Below are 16,910 nucleotides of genomic sequence, written 5' to 3'. Positions count from 1 at the left end.
ATGATTTTGTTACCGTTTAACCTCCTACTTTTTACAAGACAGAAGCAACAAAATCAACAACAGAACAATTAGAAACCGAACTTTAAAAATATTAGTTTCTGTACTATTAAAATTTAAAAACAAAAAATGTCGGTAGAAACTTTTATTTAAACTACGTTGTTATTTAAAAAAGTATTTTTTTATATTTTTAAGTTGTTTATCCTCAATGCTGTTCATTTGTAACAAAATATATTCTAAAACACATTTAAATCATATTATTTTTATATTTTATTAATTTTTTTGTATACAAAACACACAAAATATTAATTTAAGTTATTTATGAATTTAAAACATTTATTAAAGATTTTAAAAGATAAGAAAACATGATAATATATATATTTTTTAAATTAAAAATGAAGATATAAACAACACACATATGCAATTTTTCTTGTTGACTTTCCACTTTTAAATTTTCTAATCTGCACAACTTAAGCTTCTGTAGTACGTAGAAAAATTATTTATAATTTAGATAAAGTTTTTTTTTCCTTTATTATAATTGTTTATACCAAAAATTATAAAATAGTTTTTAAAGCCATGCCTACCTATTTTACAAGATATTTTTTAATTGATATTTGCACAAGATTTTGATTTTTAAATAGGTTTTAGGTAATATTAATATAATTAAATGATTAGTAATTTGTTTAGTAATTTACTTGCAATTCCACATGCTTGCATGAAATGCTAGAAGCATAAATAATCTCTTCATGTTTTTTTTCGAATCTTGCAAAAAAACATCACAGAAATTTGAGTATTTATTAATTTTATTGTAGAAACTATTTGTGGCAACATACATAAACTATCAAGGCACAATACACAACTTTATGCCATGTAAAACCAGACTTCACAGTGTTTATTAATAAATCCATGCTTTGAAGAGTGATGGAAGAAGAAAGCACAAACGATTAGTTTGATAAAAAAGGTAGAATTTAATAAAAAAAGGTAAAAAAAAAATATTGTAAGTTAAATAAAGGGCATAATGCCACACCGTGAAAAAGCATGCCTTTTAAAAGGCCTACCTCATAAACTTTTTTGGATGTGGCGGGGGTGTGGGCTGCATAGGTTTGTTGTTGTTTGAGTTGGAAATAAGTGGATCTAACCGGTTTGAAGCGGTCATAGCTGACTCAATGGTGCTGAGGTTAGGAACGCTTACAAATTGGGAAGAAAAACGAGAAGGGACAGTATTTGTCTTGCGTTTCTGCATTAAAAAAAATGTTGTTAATAATCAGTACAAAGAAATACCTATGCAAAGTTTACAATTAATAAGATTAAGTTAGTTTCCTCCAAAAACCCCTACAAAAATTAATAAAAACACGATACAATCCTTTTTAAAACTTTTAAAACAATTGAGAAACTTTATTGTATTATTCCTTTTCTATTTAAAAACAGATTTAAAAATGTAATAAATAAACCTTTTGTAGCGGGTTCATTACTCCAATGTTGGGTGCTGCATTAAAAACTTTGTTGAAATTAGTTTCACGATTCACCAGCTCCATGTGATAATATTTCTTTTCATCCTATAAAGACAATAATTTAGAATAATTCAAAACCGATATAAAAAATTTAATTATTTTACCATAATAAAACAGCTAAAATAAAACAGTGTTTATTTTACTAAGTATTTACATTTGACCGGCAGCGTGGCATAGTGGTAAGAACACTTGCTACACCACACATGAAGTCGTGGGTTCAATCCCCACTGAGCTCATGCTGTAGCACCTTGAGTAAAGCACTATAAATGGTACAAACTTCTGTTGAGCCAGCACTTACTCAGCAGCATAATTATCGGGCAATTATAATCTATAATATTCCAAACTGCCACAGGCAACTCGAGACTGAGTCGGAGTAACTGATGTTACTCTATGTTTAAGTCACGCATTCGACTTTTCCACATCGAGGATAAAGATATATACAAAAAAAAAAAAATTTATTAACCAGATTCTAATTCTAAGTTAAAGAGTGAATTTCATTTATTTTTTTTATAATTTTTCTTTAAATTTTTTAATTGTTTTTATTAGTTTTTCAGAGGAAAGGTACATACCATAAGTCGTTCATTTTGTTCTTCTTTGTCGTGGACCATTCTCTTTAGTTGTTGGATCGTATCCAGATCCTCGGGTCTGCTGTCTCGTCGAAGGTAATTTTCTTCAGCTTCCTTTAAACTAAATTAAAACAAGTCAAGTTATACTTATAATAATTTTTAATTTTTTGTTGCTACATTTGCTGTTCAAAACATTCTTCTTTTAAAAAATAAATAACATAAAACATTTTTTTTTTGTAAATATTTTTATCCTTGATGTGGGAAAGTCGAATGTGCAACTTAAACATAGAGTAACATCAGTTCCCCTTACCCAGTCTCGAGTTGCCTGTGGCAGTTCATGATATTATAGATTATAATTGCCCGATAATTATACTGCTGATTAAGTGCTGGCTCAGCAGGAGTTCATACCATTTATAGCGACTTACTTAAGGGTGCTACAGCATGAAAGTATTGGGGATTGAACCCACGACCTCATGTGTGGTGTAGCAAGTGTTCTTACCACTACACCACGCTGCCGGTGTATATAGTTAATAGCCTGCCCTACGGTCAGTATATTAACTATTGTAATGCAATTGCAACTCGCAACCAAAGCTCGCTAAAATTTACTTTTTTGCTCGCTAAAATTTACCAGCACATGACTAACAGCAGTTTTGTTTATCTCGCAAGCCTATAAATTGACATGCACATATATCTACATTGCTACTAAGCTCTATTACACATATATGTAAAAAATCAAATACCTGATATGCAAAGCTGATACTTTATCTTTTAAAGCATCAGTTGCTCGGTTGAATTCGTTCACGATAACTTGTTTGTGTCTTATGCTCTCAGCCTCGTAGCGATCCTGCTCACTCTGATACCTCCTCCTAAGATCCTCCTCTCTTCTTCTCATCTCAGTGTTCATCTCACTCCGGACCTTAAGGATCTCTTTACCTTTAAAGAAAGAGGAAATATTTATTTTTTATTTTTAAAGTTCATTCAACTAAAGTAAATATAAGTTAAAATGTTAAATACTTTAATTTTTCTACAATGAAAGCAAAATTTATTTAGATATTCAGTGAGTTTTGTTGTACTTTTTTTAATAATCAACTATAGCTCAATTTTTTTAATCTGCGTATAACACATAACTTTCTAAGAAAATTTATTAGTATCAAAAACAAAACATCCAACCATCGCCAAGCAAAAGTAACAGATTTGTAATCTATAATTAATATTAACCTTTAGCATCTAATTCTTGATTAACAGTTTCAAGCTGTTCATTTTGTAGAGTAATTTTGTCCTGTTTTTTGTTCAAATCGGATACAGCATACCTTAACTCGCTTTCTAGTTCATTCAACTAAATCAAAAAGGGTTTATATTTTATTTTAGAAAAAAATAACCTTTGGTCAATGTTAATAATATCAATAACAGTATAACAAATGGTATATCGTGAGCTTTTAATAAACTGATTTTACAACATAAAGTCCTGGGTTTGATCTCAATTGCTAAATGCTGTAGTGTCATAAAGTTAAGCGCTATAACTCTATAAATATCCAATAAACAAATTGCAAACCAGCAAATTAATGATTGGACAAATTGCCAAAGTCAACTTAGAACTGGGTCTGGGTAACAAACCTAACTCTATGTTTAAACTGGGAACCCAGCCTTTTTGATAAAAAAAAAAAACTATAAAATAGAATATGTACCACATAAAACTTACCTTATTGTTTATTTTTTCTTCATTTTGCAGTGAAGACTCTTTTAGCTGCTCCATCTGATTATTTGCAGTGAATAGTTGCCCTTCAAACTGACGTTTAACATCATCCATGTTAGAAGAGTATTGGTTTAAAAGTTCGCTTTTCAGTTCGTCTAAAAAATAGAAAATTAATTTTATTTTTATCAGAAACTATATGCAAATTATTTTATGAGTTTAAAGACAATTTTTGTATATTTTTATCCTTAATGTTAAAAGAACTTAATTTTTTTTTTAGGATTAAACTCATACTTTTATTTTTTTTGTATATATCTTTATCCTCGATGTGGGAAAGTCGAATGAGCGACCTAAACATAGAGTAACATCAGTTACTCCGTCCCAGTCTCGAGTTGCCTGTGGCAATTTGGGATATTATAGGTTATAATTGCCTGATAATTATACTGCTGATTAAGTGCTGGCTCAGCAGAAGTTCATACCGTTTATAGCGCCTTACTCGAGAACGCTACAGCATAAGATCAGTGGAGATTGAACCTAGGACCTCATGTGTGGTGTAGCAAGTGTTCTTACCACTACACCATGCTGCCGGTATTTATTAAATCCAAGTGTTTTTTTTATCTACTACAAAGCATTTAAGTTGGCCTTTTTATTTAAAAAAATAAACACTAAAATGAAGTACAAAGATCTAAATTGAAAGAAAATCAAAACATTTAAAAAAATTGTTTGATTTTACCTAAATCTTGTTGGTATTCATCTTCTCTTCTTTGTAATTCTACGGCCTTCTCTTTTTGTAAAACTTGCTTTAGACTTTCAATTGCAATTTGTTGAGCTCTTATATTTGAATGAAGCTCTTCTCTAAAAGCAGGTAAATGGTTTTTAATTATAATTTCGAAGATATTTAAAAAATGATTGTTCACATAAATTATCTTAAAAAAATCTAGTAGATACATTTTTAAAAAGCAGACATGGTTGTTTATAGACTATATATTTAAACAAAAAATAATTAATTTTTAAAACAGCCAAAAATGAGTTAAAACAAAGAACATTGAAGTTTAAATTATTATTTTTATGTACATAACACTTAAAGTTAATAATACTTTAACATATTTCTGGTTCACATGATTACAATGAGTTGAATGTGTTGCATTGAATATCAAACTACCTGTGCTGTGAGTTTAAAAACATTTCTTTGTTCTTCAAATCGTCGTCGTGCTTTTGTTTAAGATTTGCCAGTGACATTGAATGAGTTTCAACCAACCGTTCAATCTAAAAAAAAAAAATTAAATAAATAAAAAAGTTGGAAAAAAATTCAGAAAAAAAGTTGCGAAAAAGTTTAACTTTAGAAAAAAACTTTTTTTTAAAATTTTCTACTGCTAATTTATTAAACATTTTGTTTGAAATTGTATAATTACGTAAAACTGATAACAAATGGTTACAAAATGTTAAAAAAATATACAGAAGATGCAATTTTTTTGGATGATTATTCAACTGAATAAAAACACTAACATACAAAATAAACTGACCGGCAGCGTGGTGTAGTGGTTAGAACACTTGCTACACCACACATGAGGTCTTGGGTTCAATCCCCACTGATCTCATGCTGTAGCGCCCTTGAGTAAGGCGCTATAAACGGTATGGACTCCTGCTGAGCCAGCACTTAATCAGCAGCATAATAACTAGGCAAATATATTCTATAATATCCCAAACTGCCACAGGCAACTCGAGACTGGGTCGGAGTAACTGATGTTACTCTATGTTTAAGTCGCGCATTCAACTTTTCCACATCAAGGATAAGGATATATACAAAAAAAAAAAAAACTTTAAATATTGAAATTGATAGTTATAAAAATAATTCTTACTAAATTTTTTTATTGTTTACGCACAATTAAAGTTTTGTTATTACAAATACAAAAACATTTCAAGTGCTTCCACTCTTCCACTTCGTATACAAGTGGTAAAAACTTTGAACCAACAAAACACTTGGTTAGAGATATAAGAGAAATAAAAGCATTGTTAAAGGAAATTTGAAGTGCACTTTAAAGGTTATTAGCCACTGATTATTTATGGGTAATATTATAAAATGCATTTAAACAAAAAATATTGAGATTTATTACTAAACAGTAGCCCCCAAAAAAATTAGGTCTAAAAATATAATTAAAATTTTTTAAACTAAAAGTTAATTATAGCCCCTTTTAAAATGCACCCTTGACCCTGTGACCCCTGAAAATGCTACTTCTCTGTTAGAAGACCGTAATTCTCAGTAGATATACGATCAGAAAAGGATTCACTAAAAAAAACTTTTTTGCATGCTTTTTATTACTTCATACCTTTTCTGAATACTCTGATGCCGATTGTATCGATTCATTTCTTAGTTTTCTTTCGTTTTCCGTCATTTCACCTCGAAGGTCTTCATTTTGCCGCTTCAAGTCTTCACTCTCACGCTCAAACAACCTTCGCATTTCGGTCATCTGTTCCAACAACAAAGTTTTCAGTATTTAGGTTGATTTTGTGTAAAAACAATAAAACTTGCCGGTTGAGACCATTTTAAATAAGATTGCTTATAAGCTACATTTTAATTGTCATACATAATATGAAGCCTACATCACAAATGGCAGTTTTTTAATTAGAAGCTTTATTATATTTCGATGATTTATAAATTATTGTAAAAATTATTTTATACAAATTTGTGTATATTAAATTCCCAAATGTATTCATGTATTAAAAGGCCCTTAGGTGATGATTAACATATAACATTAATCACTTAAGACTAATTAAAAAATGAAAGTTAACAACAAATTGTATAACATAAAACAAACTTTAAGCCTAATAACTTAATCTACACATTTGTTTATACAAAAAACATAGCCAATGGTGTATTAAATTTGTGATTAAAAGGATTAAAATATTAGACATTCTTTAAACAAATCAGCTATTTAAATGTAATGGTCTTAAAATTTTTAATAATTTTTGGCTAACATTTCGCAAGTATTGGCCTTATGTTAAAAAAAATTATGTCAATTTCATTACCACGCAAAATTTGTAATAATTTTTAACCTATGTTTTGTGGAATTTTTAATAAAAAAGATATCAATACCTGTAGAGATAGTTGTTTAATTTGACTTTCCCAACCACCTTTTTCAGCTTCCATTTCTCTGTCTTTTAATACCTCAACTTCACCGATCGCTTTTCGTTTTTCATCCTCAAATTGGGAATTCAATCGAGTTTGTTGTTCCGTTAACATTGTTCTAAAAACAGTAAGAACAAAGTTTTTGTTTTAATATAAAATTAAAATCCTGTTCGTGTATTTTAATAAAAATAAATGACAATACATTTAAAATCAAAACCATATTGACTTATGTATCTTTGAAAGATTGCAAAAAAATAAAAACCTCAAAAAAAAGAAAAAAAAATTGTTTTTAGCATAACATACACTCTAAAATATTTAATTCTATACATGAGTAGCAATAAATTACCTTACTGTCATTAAACAACTTTTACCTTGATATATCTTCCCACTTTCCTTCAATTTCCAATTTATTTTTATCCAATTCAGATTGATGATCTCTTAACAAACCCCTTACTTTATCTTCATGGTTATAAGCTTGCTGCTTTATTTCAGACCTAAAAAGACAGTTTAAACATAGAAATCAAAGGGTTACTGAGATGTGTGTTTTAGTAGGCTCATTAACAAACTATCGATAAATTTATAGTTTTATATAAAACAAAAAGCCCATTAACAAACCAATAATGAATTTTTTAACGGCAGCATGGTGTAGTGGTAAGAACACTTGCTACACCACACATGGAGTCATGGGTTCAATTGCCACTGATCTCATGCTGTAGTGCCCTTGAGTAAGGCGCTATAAACGGTATGGCCTCCTGCTGAGCCAGCACTTAATCAGCAGTATAATTACTGGGCAATTATAATATATAATATCCCAAACTTCCACAGGCAACTCGAGACTGGGTCGGAGTAACTGATATTACTTTATGTTTAAGTCGCGCATTCGATTTTCTCACACCAAGGATAAATGTATATATACAAAAAAATAAAATTTATGGTTTTATATAAAACAAAAATAGCTAGATTCTAATCAGTATTATTTCGATAATGACGATAATACGTAACTTTACTATTTTTTAAATTAAATTTTTCAAAATTTTTACCTCAGTTGTTGTTGTAATGTTTTCATTTCAGTTTTCCAGGTGTCAGAGTTCTTTAATTCAGTTTCAAGTTCTCGAATTCTTGATTGTAAACCATTAATTCTCACATCAGCATCACCCAACCCCCCTTCATGTTGTTCTATAACTTCAACTAATCTTTTCACCTAAAAGTTAAATAGGCATGTTAGTTAACTTTTTTATTTATTAATTTTTTTTTGTATATATCTTTATCCTCGATGTGGGAAAGCCGAATGCGCGACTTAAACATAGAGTAACATCAGTTACTCTGATCCAGTCTTAAGTTGCCTGTGGCAGTTTGGGATATTATTGATTACAATTGCCCGATAATTATGCTGCTGATTAAGTGCTGGCTTAGCAGGAGTTCATACTGTTTATAGCGCCTTACTCAAGGGCGCTACAGCATGAGAGCAGTGGGGATTGAACCCACGACCCCGTGTGTGGTGTAGCAAGTGTTTTTACCACTACACCACGCTGCCGGTATTTAAATACTACATGAGGTTCTGGGTTCCATTTCCATTGCTTACATGCTGTAAATTATTGGGCAATTATAACCTATAATATTCTAAACTGCCAAACTCAACTTGATACTGGGCCAGGGTAACAAATGCTACTTTATGTTTAGATAGAGAAATCAGGCTTCAAACATTGAGAGTTAATAAATATAAAAAAATAATATTAATTACACGATAAATTTTAATTTACCTCATTTTGCGATAAGCGTAAGTTATTCTCATGCCCTTTTATCTGGTCATTTAAAAGTGACAATTCAACTTGTTTATCGTCTAAAAACTTTCTCGTTTGAAGCTCATGAGTTTCTTTCTGGACATTTCTTTGCTTTTCTAACTCTTCATTCGCCTAAAAATATATGTAATTAAAAATTGTTAATGAAAAATTAAATTCAAATTAAATTAAAAAACCGGCAGCTTGGTGTAGTGGTAAGAACACTTGCTACACCACACATGAGGTCATGGGTTCAATTCCCACTGATCTCATGCTGTAGCGCCCTTCAGTAAGGCGCTATAAACGGTATGAACTCCTGCTAAGCTAGCACCTAATCAGCAGTATAATTATCGGGCAATTATAGTCTATAATATCCCAAACTGCCACTGGCAACTCGAGACTGGGTCGGAGTAACTGATGTTACTCTATGTTTAAGTCGCGTATTCGACTTTCCCACATCAAGGATAAAGATATATACAAAAAAAGGGTTTTACAGTGCTGTTTATTATAAAGTGGTTTTAAACAATAGAGTGTTAGGTCTTGTACGACCCCTAACATGTTTTAAATAGGCCTTTGCTTTTATTTGTGTGCCTTTTAGCAAAAATGTATTAAAAAATAGAAAAATATCAATTGATAAATATTTAAAAATAAATAGGATTATAAATAAAACTTAGTTTAACCTAATTCGCGCAAATTAAATTTAGTTACTATATTAAAACATCTATTTTGTTGTAAAAATTTTTTTTTACTTCGCTTTTCATGAGTGTTATTTCCGCCTGATAACTCTTGTCCATTGAAGCTGCCTCTTTCTCAAATTGCTGCCTCAGATTTTCGAATTCTTCCTCATGATTCATTCTAGTTTCTTCCAGTTCCAATTTAAATTTTTTTTGAAGATCGGTTCGTTCACTGAGAGCAGTGGAAAGTTTCTAAACAGGCACCAAAATTTATGACATTTGAAAATTAAAAAATCTGAACTAAAAACACAAAAAGTATTTTTAACTAACAAAAATATTACAATTTTTTGAAATACTTTTTCCATTGTTTTAAGTTGTTCAAAGAGCACGTTGGTCTCCTCAGCTTGGTTGGTCTTCAAGTTGTGGCGCTCCGACTCTAGATCGTTGTATCTTTTCTTCAATTCCTTGAGTTGAGTTTCAAGCCCAAGAATACTTTCATCTTGAGTTAACTTAATTGCTTCAAGAGTTCCAATAATACCTAAAGTAACACCAATATTTAAGTGTCCCACTTTTCTTTTTTTTTTGTATATATCTTTATCCTCGATGTGGGAAAGTCGAATGTGCGACTTAAACATAGAGTAACATCAGTTACTCCGACCCAGTCTCGAGTTGCCTGTGGCAGTTTGGAATATTATAGATTATAAATGCACATTAATTATACTGCTGATTAAGTGCTGGCTCAGCAGGAGTTCATACCGTTTATAGCGCCTTACTCAAGGGTGCTACAGCATGAGATCAGTGAATTGTCAATAAAGTAGCCTTTTTAAAAAACAACCTAACAAAATTTATAAAAAAAATAAAATAAAATAAATATCCTATCTTACTTGATTTTCTAATAATATCATTTGATTGTGATTCAAGTCTTGCCCTACTTGTTGTAAGTTCTTCCTCTAAAAATGTCACCTTTTCTGTGGCGGCATTAAACTCTTGATGCAATTTACTTAACTGATCTCGCAAATCCTTTAAAACAAATTACAAAATCAATTTACTTTACCTTAGACTGATTTAAAACAAAAATGGCAATCGCTCGAATTCCAAATTGAGTAAAAAACAGGTGCATTATCAAATTTGAATAAAAATTCTATTCTAACCCATATTTTGAGTCTAAAAAAAGTACAACAATTTAGTTTAAGTAAAAAAAAGGTTACCTTTACATGATCCACGGTGCTGTTAGTTTGTGCCTCAGCTTGGATAAGTTTCTTCTTCAGGCTCGAGTTCTCTTCATTTTGAATTGCGATTTCATTGGTCAGTTCCTTGATTTTATTTTTAAGAGAAATTTCTAAGCGGCCAGTCTCTTGTCGGATTTGATTCTCTCTTTCCTGCCACCTAGCAGTAAGCTCATCATCCGTTAAGCTGCTTGCTTTCATAGCTAAAAGCTCACGCTCGTAAAAAGCTTTTGCCTTCTCCATTTTACTATCAGCATCTTCCATATTTTTTCTTAACTCTTGCTTCAAATTTTCTATTTCGTTGTTAAACTCTATCACAGTTTTCGAGTGCGAGTTTAAAATTTCATCTTTTTCTTCGACATGGTTTTGTTTAGTTTTTTCCAAATCTGTTTTTAACTTCTCAATTACAGAGTGATAATCCAAGCTTAAGGAGTCAACAGTCTTGTGTTTATCCCTTTCCAAATTCGATATTGCAACTTCGAAATCATTTATCCTTTGCTCGAATGCACCTTTTGTTTCCAATAATTCGCGATTAATACTAAGAATTTGCATTTCGTGGTTACGTTTGTCGTTTATTTCAATTTCTCCAATCATATTTTTGTAGGATTCCATTTCATTAAGAGCCACCTTTCTTTCCTTTTCAAGTGCATGTACACATTCCTCCAAATTTTGTATTTTTCTAAAAACGTAAAAGATGATGGTTTAAAATTTGATGATAACTTAAAAACCTAAACGAACGATCATTTCTATTTTCTGCGTTTTTGTTTTACGCTTAAAGCATTAAAATTATTTTAAGCAACACTTTCTTACCTTCTTAGATCTAATTCGTTTCCTATCTTAAGCCGATATTGTTGGATTTTAACTGAAGTCTCGGACAGCATTTGTTGCAATTCTTCCTCGTGAGAATCTTGTAAAGCCAACATTGCAGCTTCATGTTCATCATTTTTCGTGTTTAGTGCGTATATTACCTGCGTATAAAATTAGATTATGCAAAAAATTAACAAATTTTTGTTAACATTTTTTTTTTGTATTTATTTTTATCCTCGATGTGGGAAAGTCAAATGCGCGACTTAGACATAGAATAACATAAGTTACTCCGACCCAGTCTCGAGTTGCCTGTGGCAGTTTGGGATATTATAGATTATATTTGCCCAGTAATTATGCTGCTGATTGAGTGCTGGTTCAGCTGGAGTTCGTACCGTTTATAGCACCTTACTCAAGGGCGCTACAGCATGAGAGCAGTGGGGATTGAACCCATGACCTCATGTGTGGTGTGGCAAGTGTTCTTACCACTACACCAAGCTACCGGTTAACATACCAGCACTATACCGCATCCTGTACTTTAGTATTGTTCTAATATAACACAGAAGTGCTGTAAAAGATATATATATTTCACCCTTGGCAGCTAGGTTTTAATACCAACCAACAACTTATACATGTAATTTTACATTAAATATTTATATTAAAATATGTTATGTTAAAAGCGGCCAACAATAAATAATTAACCTTAGTTAATTGTGCAATCTTTTTTGACATTTTCAGATGCATATCTTGAACATCACCGCCACCGTTATAACCACCCAGCATTCCAGTTTTGGGTAATTGAGAATGTTGCCAAGACATGTTTCTTGTCGCCATTCCTAGGCCTAACCCTGTCAAGTTTAAAATAACAGCTTGGACTTAAAAAAATCATTTAAATAAAGATCGTCCGATTAGCGATCTCAAAAAAACAATTCTAAAATTCTCGATTGAAAACCACAATAACGTATTATACCCATAACTTAAAACTGTTCTAAACATTTTTTACAATGTCAAATAAAACATGTTATTATTATATACAACAAAATAACAAAATGTATCGTAATTGCGTTTTGAATAAGCAAAAATTAGCAAATAACATTTGTTGCCTAGGATACAAAAATAAAAATACATCCAGACAAACCCAAGTGTTTCCAAATAAATTCTGATTAATTTGCGACTTTTTATTATAAAAATGTTGATTAAAAAAAACATTTTTTTGTACAAGTATTGTTTTGAAACTAATATATTATTTTTTATAAAGCATCTTATTTAACTTAGCATGGAGATTGTTAAAAATAAAAATTACCAGTCATTTTACGTTTCATTTTATTAAATACAGTTCAAGTAAGTTTTAATACACACTTGTCATAAAAATAGTAAACTTTAATTTAACTGTACATTTTCCATTCTTTAAGTAGTAAATAGTGAATTTTTAACCTTAATAATACATTATTACATAACATTTACTGGGTATTTTTTACTAATATAATGTGACAACTTCCTTAACTAAATATGAAAAAATAAAAATTTATGTAAATGATCGCAATTGGTTTTGGTTGTCACTGTTTTTGTTTTTAAGTGCAAGATTTTTTGTACAGTTAACATGTTAATAGTTCCATCCGCAAACTCATAAATCTAAATGCTGTCTGTGGATAAAGGCGAACATATCGTGCTACAATGGGCTCAGGAAATCTGTTAAACTTGTATGAACGATTGTCCGTGTTTCCTCTAAAAACCTACAAATGAAAGTATAGTTATTAAAATATGTTGGTTTAAGTAAAACTAAAAATGTTATCTTTATTAATATATAAGCCCTTAAATTTAGTAGCTATGGTTTGATATGCCATCTGTGTTAAAACTCCTTAGGCTAAGTTCTATTAGTATTACCAAGTCAGCATCCCCTCTGCTTTGTTGAATAGGCTGTAACTTTCTTGAAGACAGTCCATAAAATATCTTGTAACTAGTCACATATTGTCTATGATCAGTTGATCCTTGGGTTACAATGCCCCTAAGTATGGTAGCGACACCAAGGTCAACTTGTATCCATTCCCTTGAACTTACTAAAAAATATTCACCTTTTTTTATACTAAAATTTAAATCACTCTAATTTTCGACATTTAAATAACTTTAAATGGTTTTATGAAAAAGCTATAAAGAGATTTTTCACCTGTTCTTGCTGCCCACCATGCCTGATTGTCCAACCTACCAAAATGAGCGGAATCTTTAACAGCATAGTGTGAACTGGAAGTAAAAGCTCTGTTCAGAATTCTTCCATCTTTTATTCCAACTCCACAATGTTTAACTTTAAAGAATTGATTCAGAAAGAGTTAAAAAAAATTTTTAAATTACACCAAAAAATAGCAAAAATTACGTAAATTTAAATTTTATTTCACTTACTTAACAAATTCAAAATAAAGTGATGCATAGGCTACAATAAATTTTTATTGATATTTTTATTACCTTTGTCATTGTGGACATGTTCATATCTATCTAGTCTCTCTAAAAAAGTGTTAAACATGTTATGTTTAAAATAAATAAAACTGTATAACATTAAACTTATATAATCATGACATATTCACTTTCTAAAAACAGTATATTTTATAACTATTCATTAAAAAAATTAAATACTTTTTAAATCTGCAATACTTCTTTTTATCTCATCAAAATTACTGGTATCACATGAACATGAACCTTGTTCACCCTTGGTACCCTGTGGCCCAGTCAAACCTATGGGACCTTGGAGGCCATTCGGCCCCCTCTTTCCTGGCCTTCCTTGCATCCCGGACCCCAAAAAAGCTGGGCTATCAGGACTTGCATTAAAACATACTTGATTTTCTTGACAAAAACCAGAATAAAATAAACAACTCAGAATTAAAAAGTTTTTGTTCATGATAAAAATTGAAATCTGACCAAATACAAAACAGTTCCTTTTTAAAAACTATCTTCTTAAAATCTTTTTAGGTATAATGCAACACCAATATCTACCTAAAATATATATCACTTTTTAAATATTTTACCAACTAGAACCTAGACAGTACAATCAGTCCCTTTATAATACTTTCGTTTCATGTTTCTGCATTCATTAATCTTTTTCTTTAGCTTTTGACATCCAGATTTAAATTAGATTTTAATTAACATTTTTGTTATTCAAAAAATATACAAATATGTTTCTTTCATTTATGATTTTTTATTTAAATAAATGTTTAATTAAAATAAATACTAAAGCAGTTTCATGGTATTTATTTTCATTATTAAAATTAGTTTTTTCTAAAAATTTTGTGTTGTATTTTAATAAAACGACAGATGACAACAAGCATTGTATAATTACTTGTAACTTAATTTGAAATATATAGATTTAAAGAAGAATTATTTAATGTTAAATATCAACTGCTTTAATAATTAGCAAGTTAAAAGCTCCATTCTTAAACTCATGTGTCTAAGAAATGTTTGTGGAAACAAACGAACATATCTGGCCAAAATTGGTTCAGGAAAGTTGTTAAACACATAACTATCTCTGTCAGCGTTACCAGGAAATGTCTGGAAAAATAAATATTTTAGAATAACCCTGTGACTAAACTACATTTGAACTCGAGTATAAATAGATTGTTAGATATTAGATAATATAACATAGGACCCAGTGTACATTTAAGGGAGATAGTTAAACAAACTTACCACATCGATTCCATCTTGCTGGATAACTTGAAAGTCATTGGTTGAATTTCCATATGAAATTTTATAACTTCTTACCCATTGATCTCCGTTTCTTTTATCAAACCTACCCTGGGTTATAACTCCTCTTAACAAAGTAACTGAACCCAGATCAACTTGAATCCATTGCCCAATGGAGGCTATATTATTGGTTTAAGTAATTTAATTTTTATATTTATAGCATAAAAATTTTAAGTGTTAACATAAAACACATTTTACTTTGATTTATTAAGTTTAAAAATCTAACAAACTTACATAGTCCAGGTACCCAACAACCAAAATGGCCATTTTCAGGTCTATTGTCCAATCTTTCGTATTGCGGTAAAAAAGGAATAGAATGAAATGAACTGGCTGTGATTGCACTGTCTGGAATTGATCTACTTTTCATCCCCACACCACAGTATGTAACTTAAAAAATGAAACAATAAATTTTTTTTATGAATGTTATCATTAGGACTGCAAATTTTACAATGCTTAAGAGTTACAAAACACTCTAAAATTTTGGATATTACCTCTATCGTTAACATGGGTATGTTCAAAACGATCTAATCTATCTAAAGGAAAAGGTATAAGTTAAAAATAAAATGCAGATTTAAAACAAATCTTTAGATTTGCCAATAATCTTAAAAATCTTTAAATAAAATATTCACCTTCCAAAGTGTTAAACTTTTGTTGCAACTGATCAATATCATCTTTACATAAACATTTCTCACTTGTTGTTAGATTAGTAGCATGATCTTGAGGGTTAAGTTGCACATTGAAACAAATTTGATTTTCCTCAGATAATGTCACATAATAGAGACATGACAGTACAAAAAACAATTTTAAACTCATTTTTAAAAATTGTTCAATTATAATAAAATTAATTGTTTTTAAAATTAAAGGTAGAATGATCAAAAAGATCAAAACAGAAGACTTATATACACATTTTATCGCCCCCAACTTAAAATATAATTGTTCTGGTATTTTTTGAAATTTTTTTAACAATGATACAAAAACAAAATCACACTATGCTTTTTAAAAAATTACAAAACAAATAAGTTTTTAAAATATGATATAACCGTTATGAAATTTTTTACATTTTAATAGCTATTTTTAGAAAATTAATAAACATATAATTTGTTGCTGGTGTTATTTTTATTATGTATTAGTTTACACTGAAAAAAAATAAATGCAGTTTGTATGCATTCGAGAAACTCATTTATTAAAAAATAGACTCAAAACAGCATGTTTAAATACAATGTTTTTTTATATCCAAAATTATGACAAAATGCCAGAATTAAAATTGGATTTTCCAGAAAATGCAATTAATAACCTTTTTCGTTCTTCAAAATGATACTTATTAATCAACTAACATTTCCGTTAAAATTTCCAAATTTTGACAACCAGACCAATTAATTTGGTTTCGAAAGTGAAAAATAAATGTAGCCTCATTTTTTGGCAATAAAACAACAAAAAACGTGACAACAAAAATGAATAATTACATCATTACTACATTAATCAATTTTAACATTTATAAGTTTTTAAATGATGTCATTTTTTTAAATTTTAAATGAAAAAATTAAAATGTTTATAGTACTTAATTTATGATAAATATTTTATATGAAAATAAATGAATATTTACAACCTTTGTTATGGATATATCACATAAATCAGCATGTTAACAACTCCATTCTTAAACTCATGTGAGTGAGATAAGTTTGTGGAAACAAACGAACTTATCTGGCCAAAATTGGTCCAGGAAAGTTGTTAACCACATAACTATCTCTGTCAGTGTTACCAGAAAATGTCTAAAAAATAAATATTTAAATTAAAAGTCAACCTAAACAGCT

General features: G+C 29.8%; 2 protein-coding genes across 3 annotated transcripts; both read right to left on the bottom strand.

The window, feature by feature from the left end:
- Positions 1-249: 249 nt before the first annotated feature.
- Positions 250-12,210, bottom strand: LOC145745365 (protein FAM184A-like). Of its 2 annotated transcripts, XM_082563421.1 has the most exons (20): positions 12,076-12,210; positions 11,380-11,537; positions 10,552-11,248; positions 10,228-10,363; positions 9,700-9,881; positions 9,419-9,595; positions 8,652-8,804; positions 7,932-8,092; positions 7,263-7,385; positions 6,859-7,009; positions 6,092-6,232; positions 4,927-5,030; positions 4,498-4,619; positions 3,774-3,922; positions 3,293-3,410; positions 2,815-3,007; positions 2,078-2,195; positions 1,449-1,553; positions 1,056-1,234; positions 250-475 (listed from the first exon to the last, which is right to left on the bottom strand). In XM_082563421.1, the coding sequence occupies exons 1-20, from the start codon at positions 12,205-12,207 to the stop codon at positions 454-456; spliced, it is 3,321 nt and encodes a 1,106-aa protein (XP_082419547.1). In that variant the 5' UTR covers positions 12,208-12,210; the 3' UTR covers positions 250-453. The 2 variants fall into 2 exon arrangements, with proteins under 2 accessions (XP_082419547.1, XP_082419548.1); XM_082563422.1 differs by lacking the exon at positions 250-475 and having other exon boundaries at positions 577-1,234.
- Positions 12,211-12,968: 758 nt separating this feature from the next.
- Positions 12,969-14,149, bottom strand: LOC145745998 (lactadherin-like). Its single transcript, XM_082564176.1, has 5 exons — positions 13,999-14,149; positions 13,831-13,869; positions 13,538-13,672; positions 13,258-13,430; positions 12,969-13,106 (listed from the first exon to the last, which is right to left on the bottom strand). Exons 1-5 carry the CDS (start codon positions 14,147-14,149, stop codon positions 12,969-12,971), a joined length of 636 nt encoding a protein of 211 aa, XP_082420302.1.
- Positions 14,150-16,910: the final 2,761 nt, after the last annotated feature.

Source organism: Corella eumyota, chromosome 3 (genome assembly GCF_963082875.1).
Source record: "Corella eumyota chromosome 3, kaCorEumy4.1, whole genome shotgun sequence".
NCBI lineage: Eukaryota > Metazoa > Chordata > Ascidiacea > Phlebobranchia > Corellidae > Corella > Corella eumyota.
Note: the sequence above shows the minus strand (reverse complement) of the source record. Positions and strands in the feature narration are given on the sequence as shown.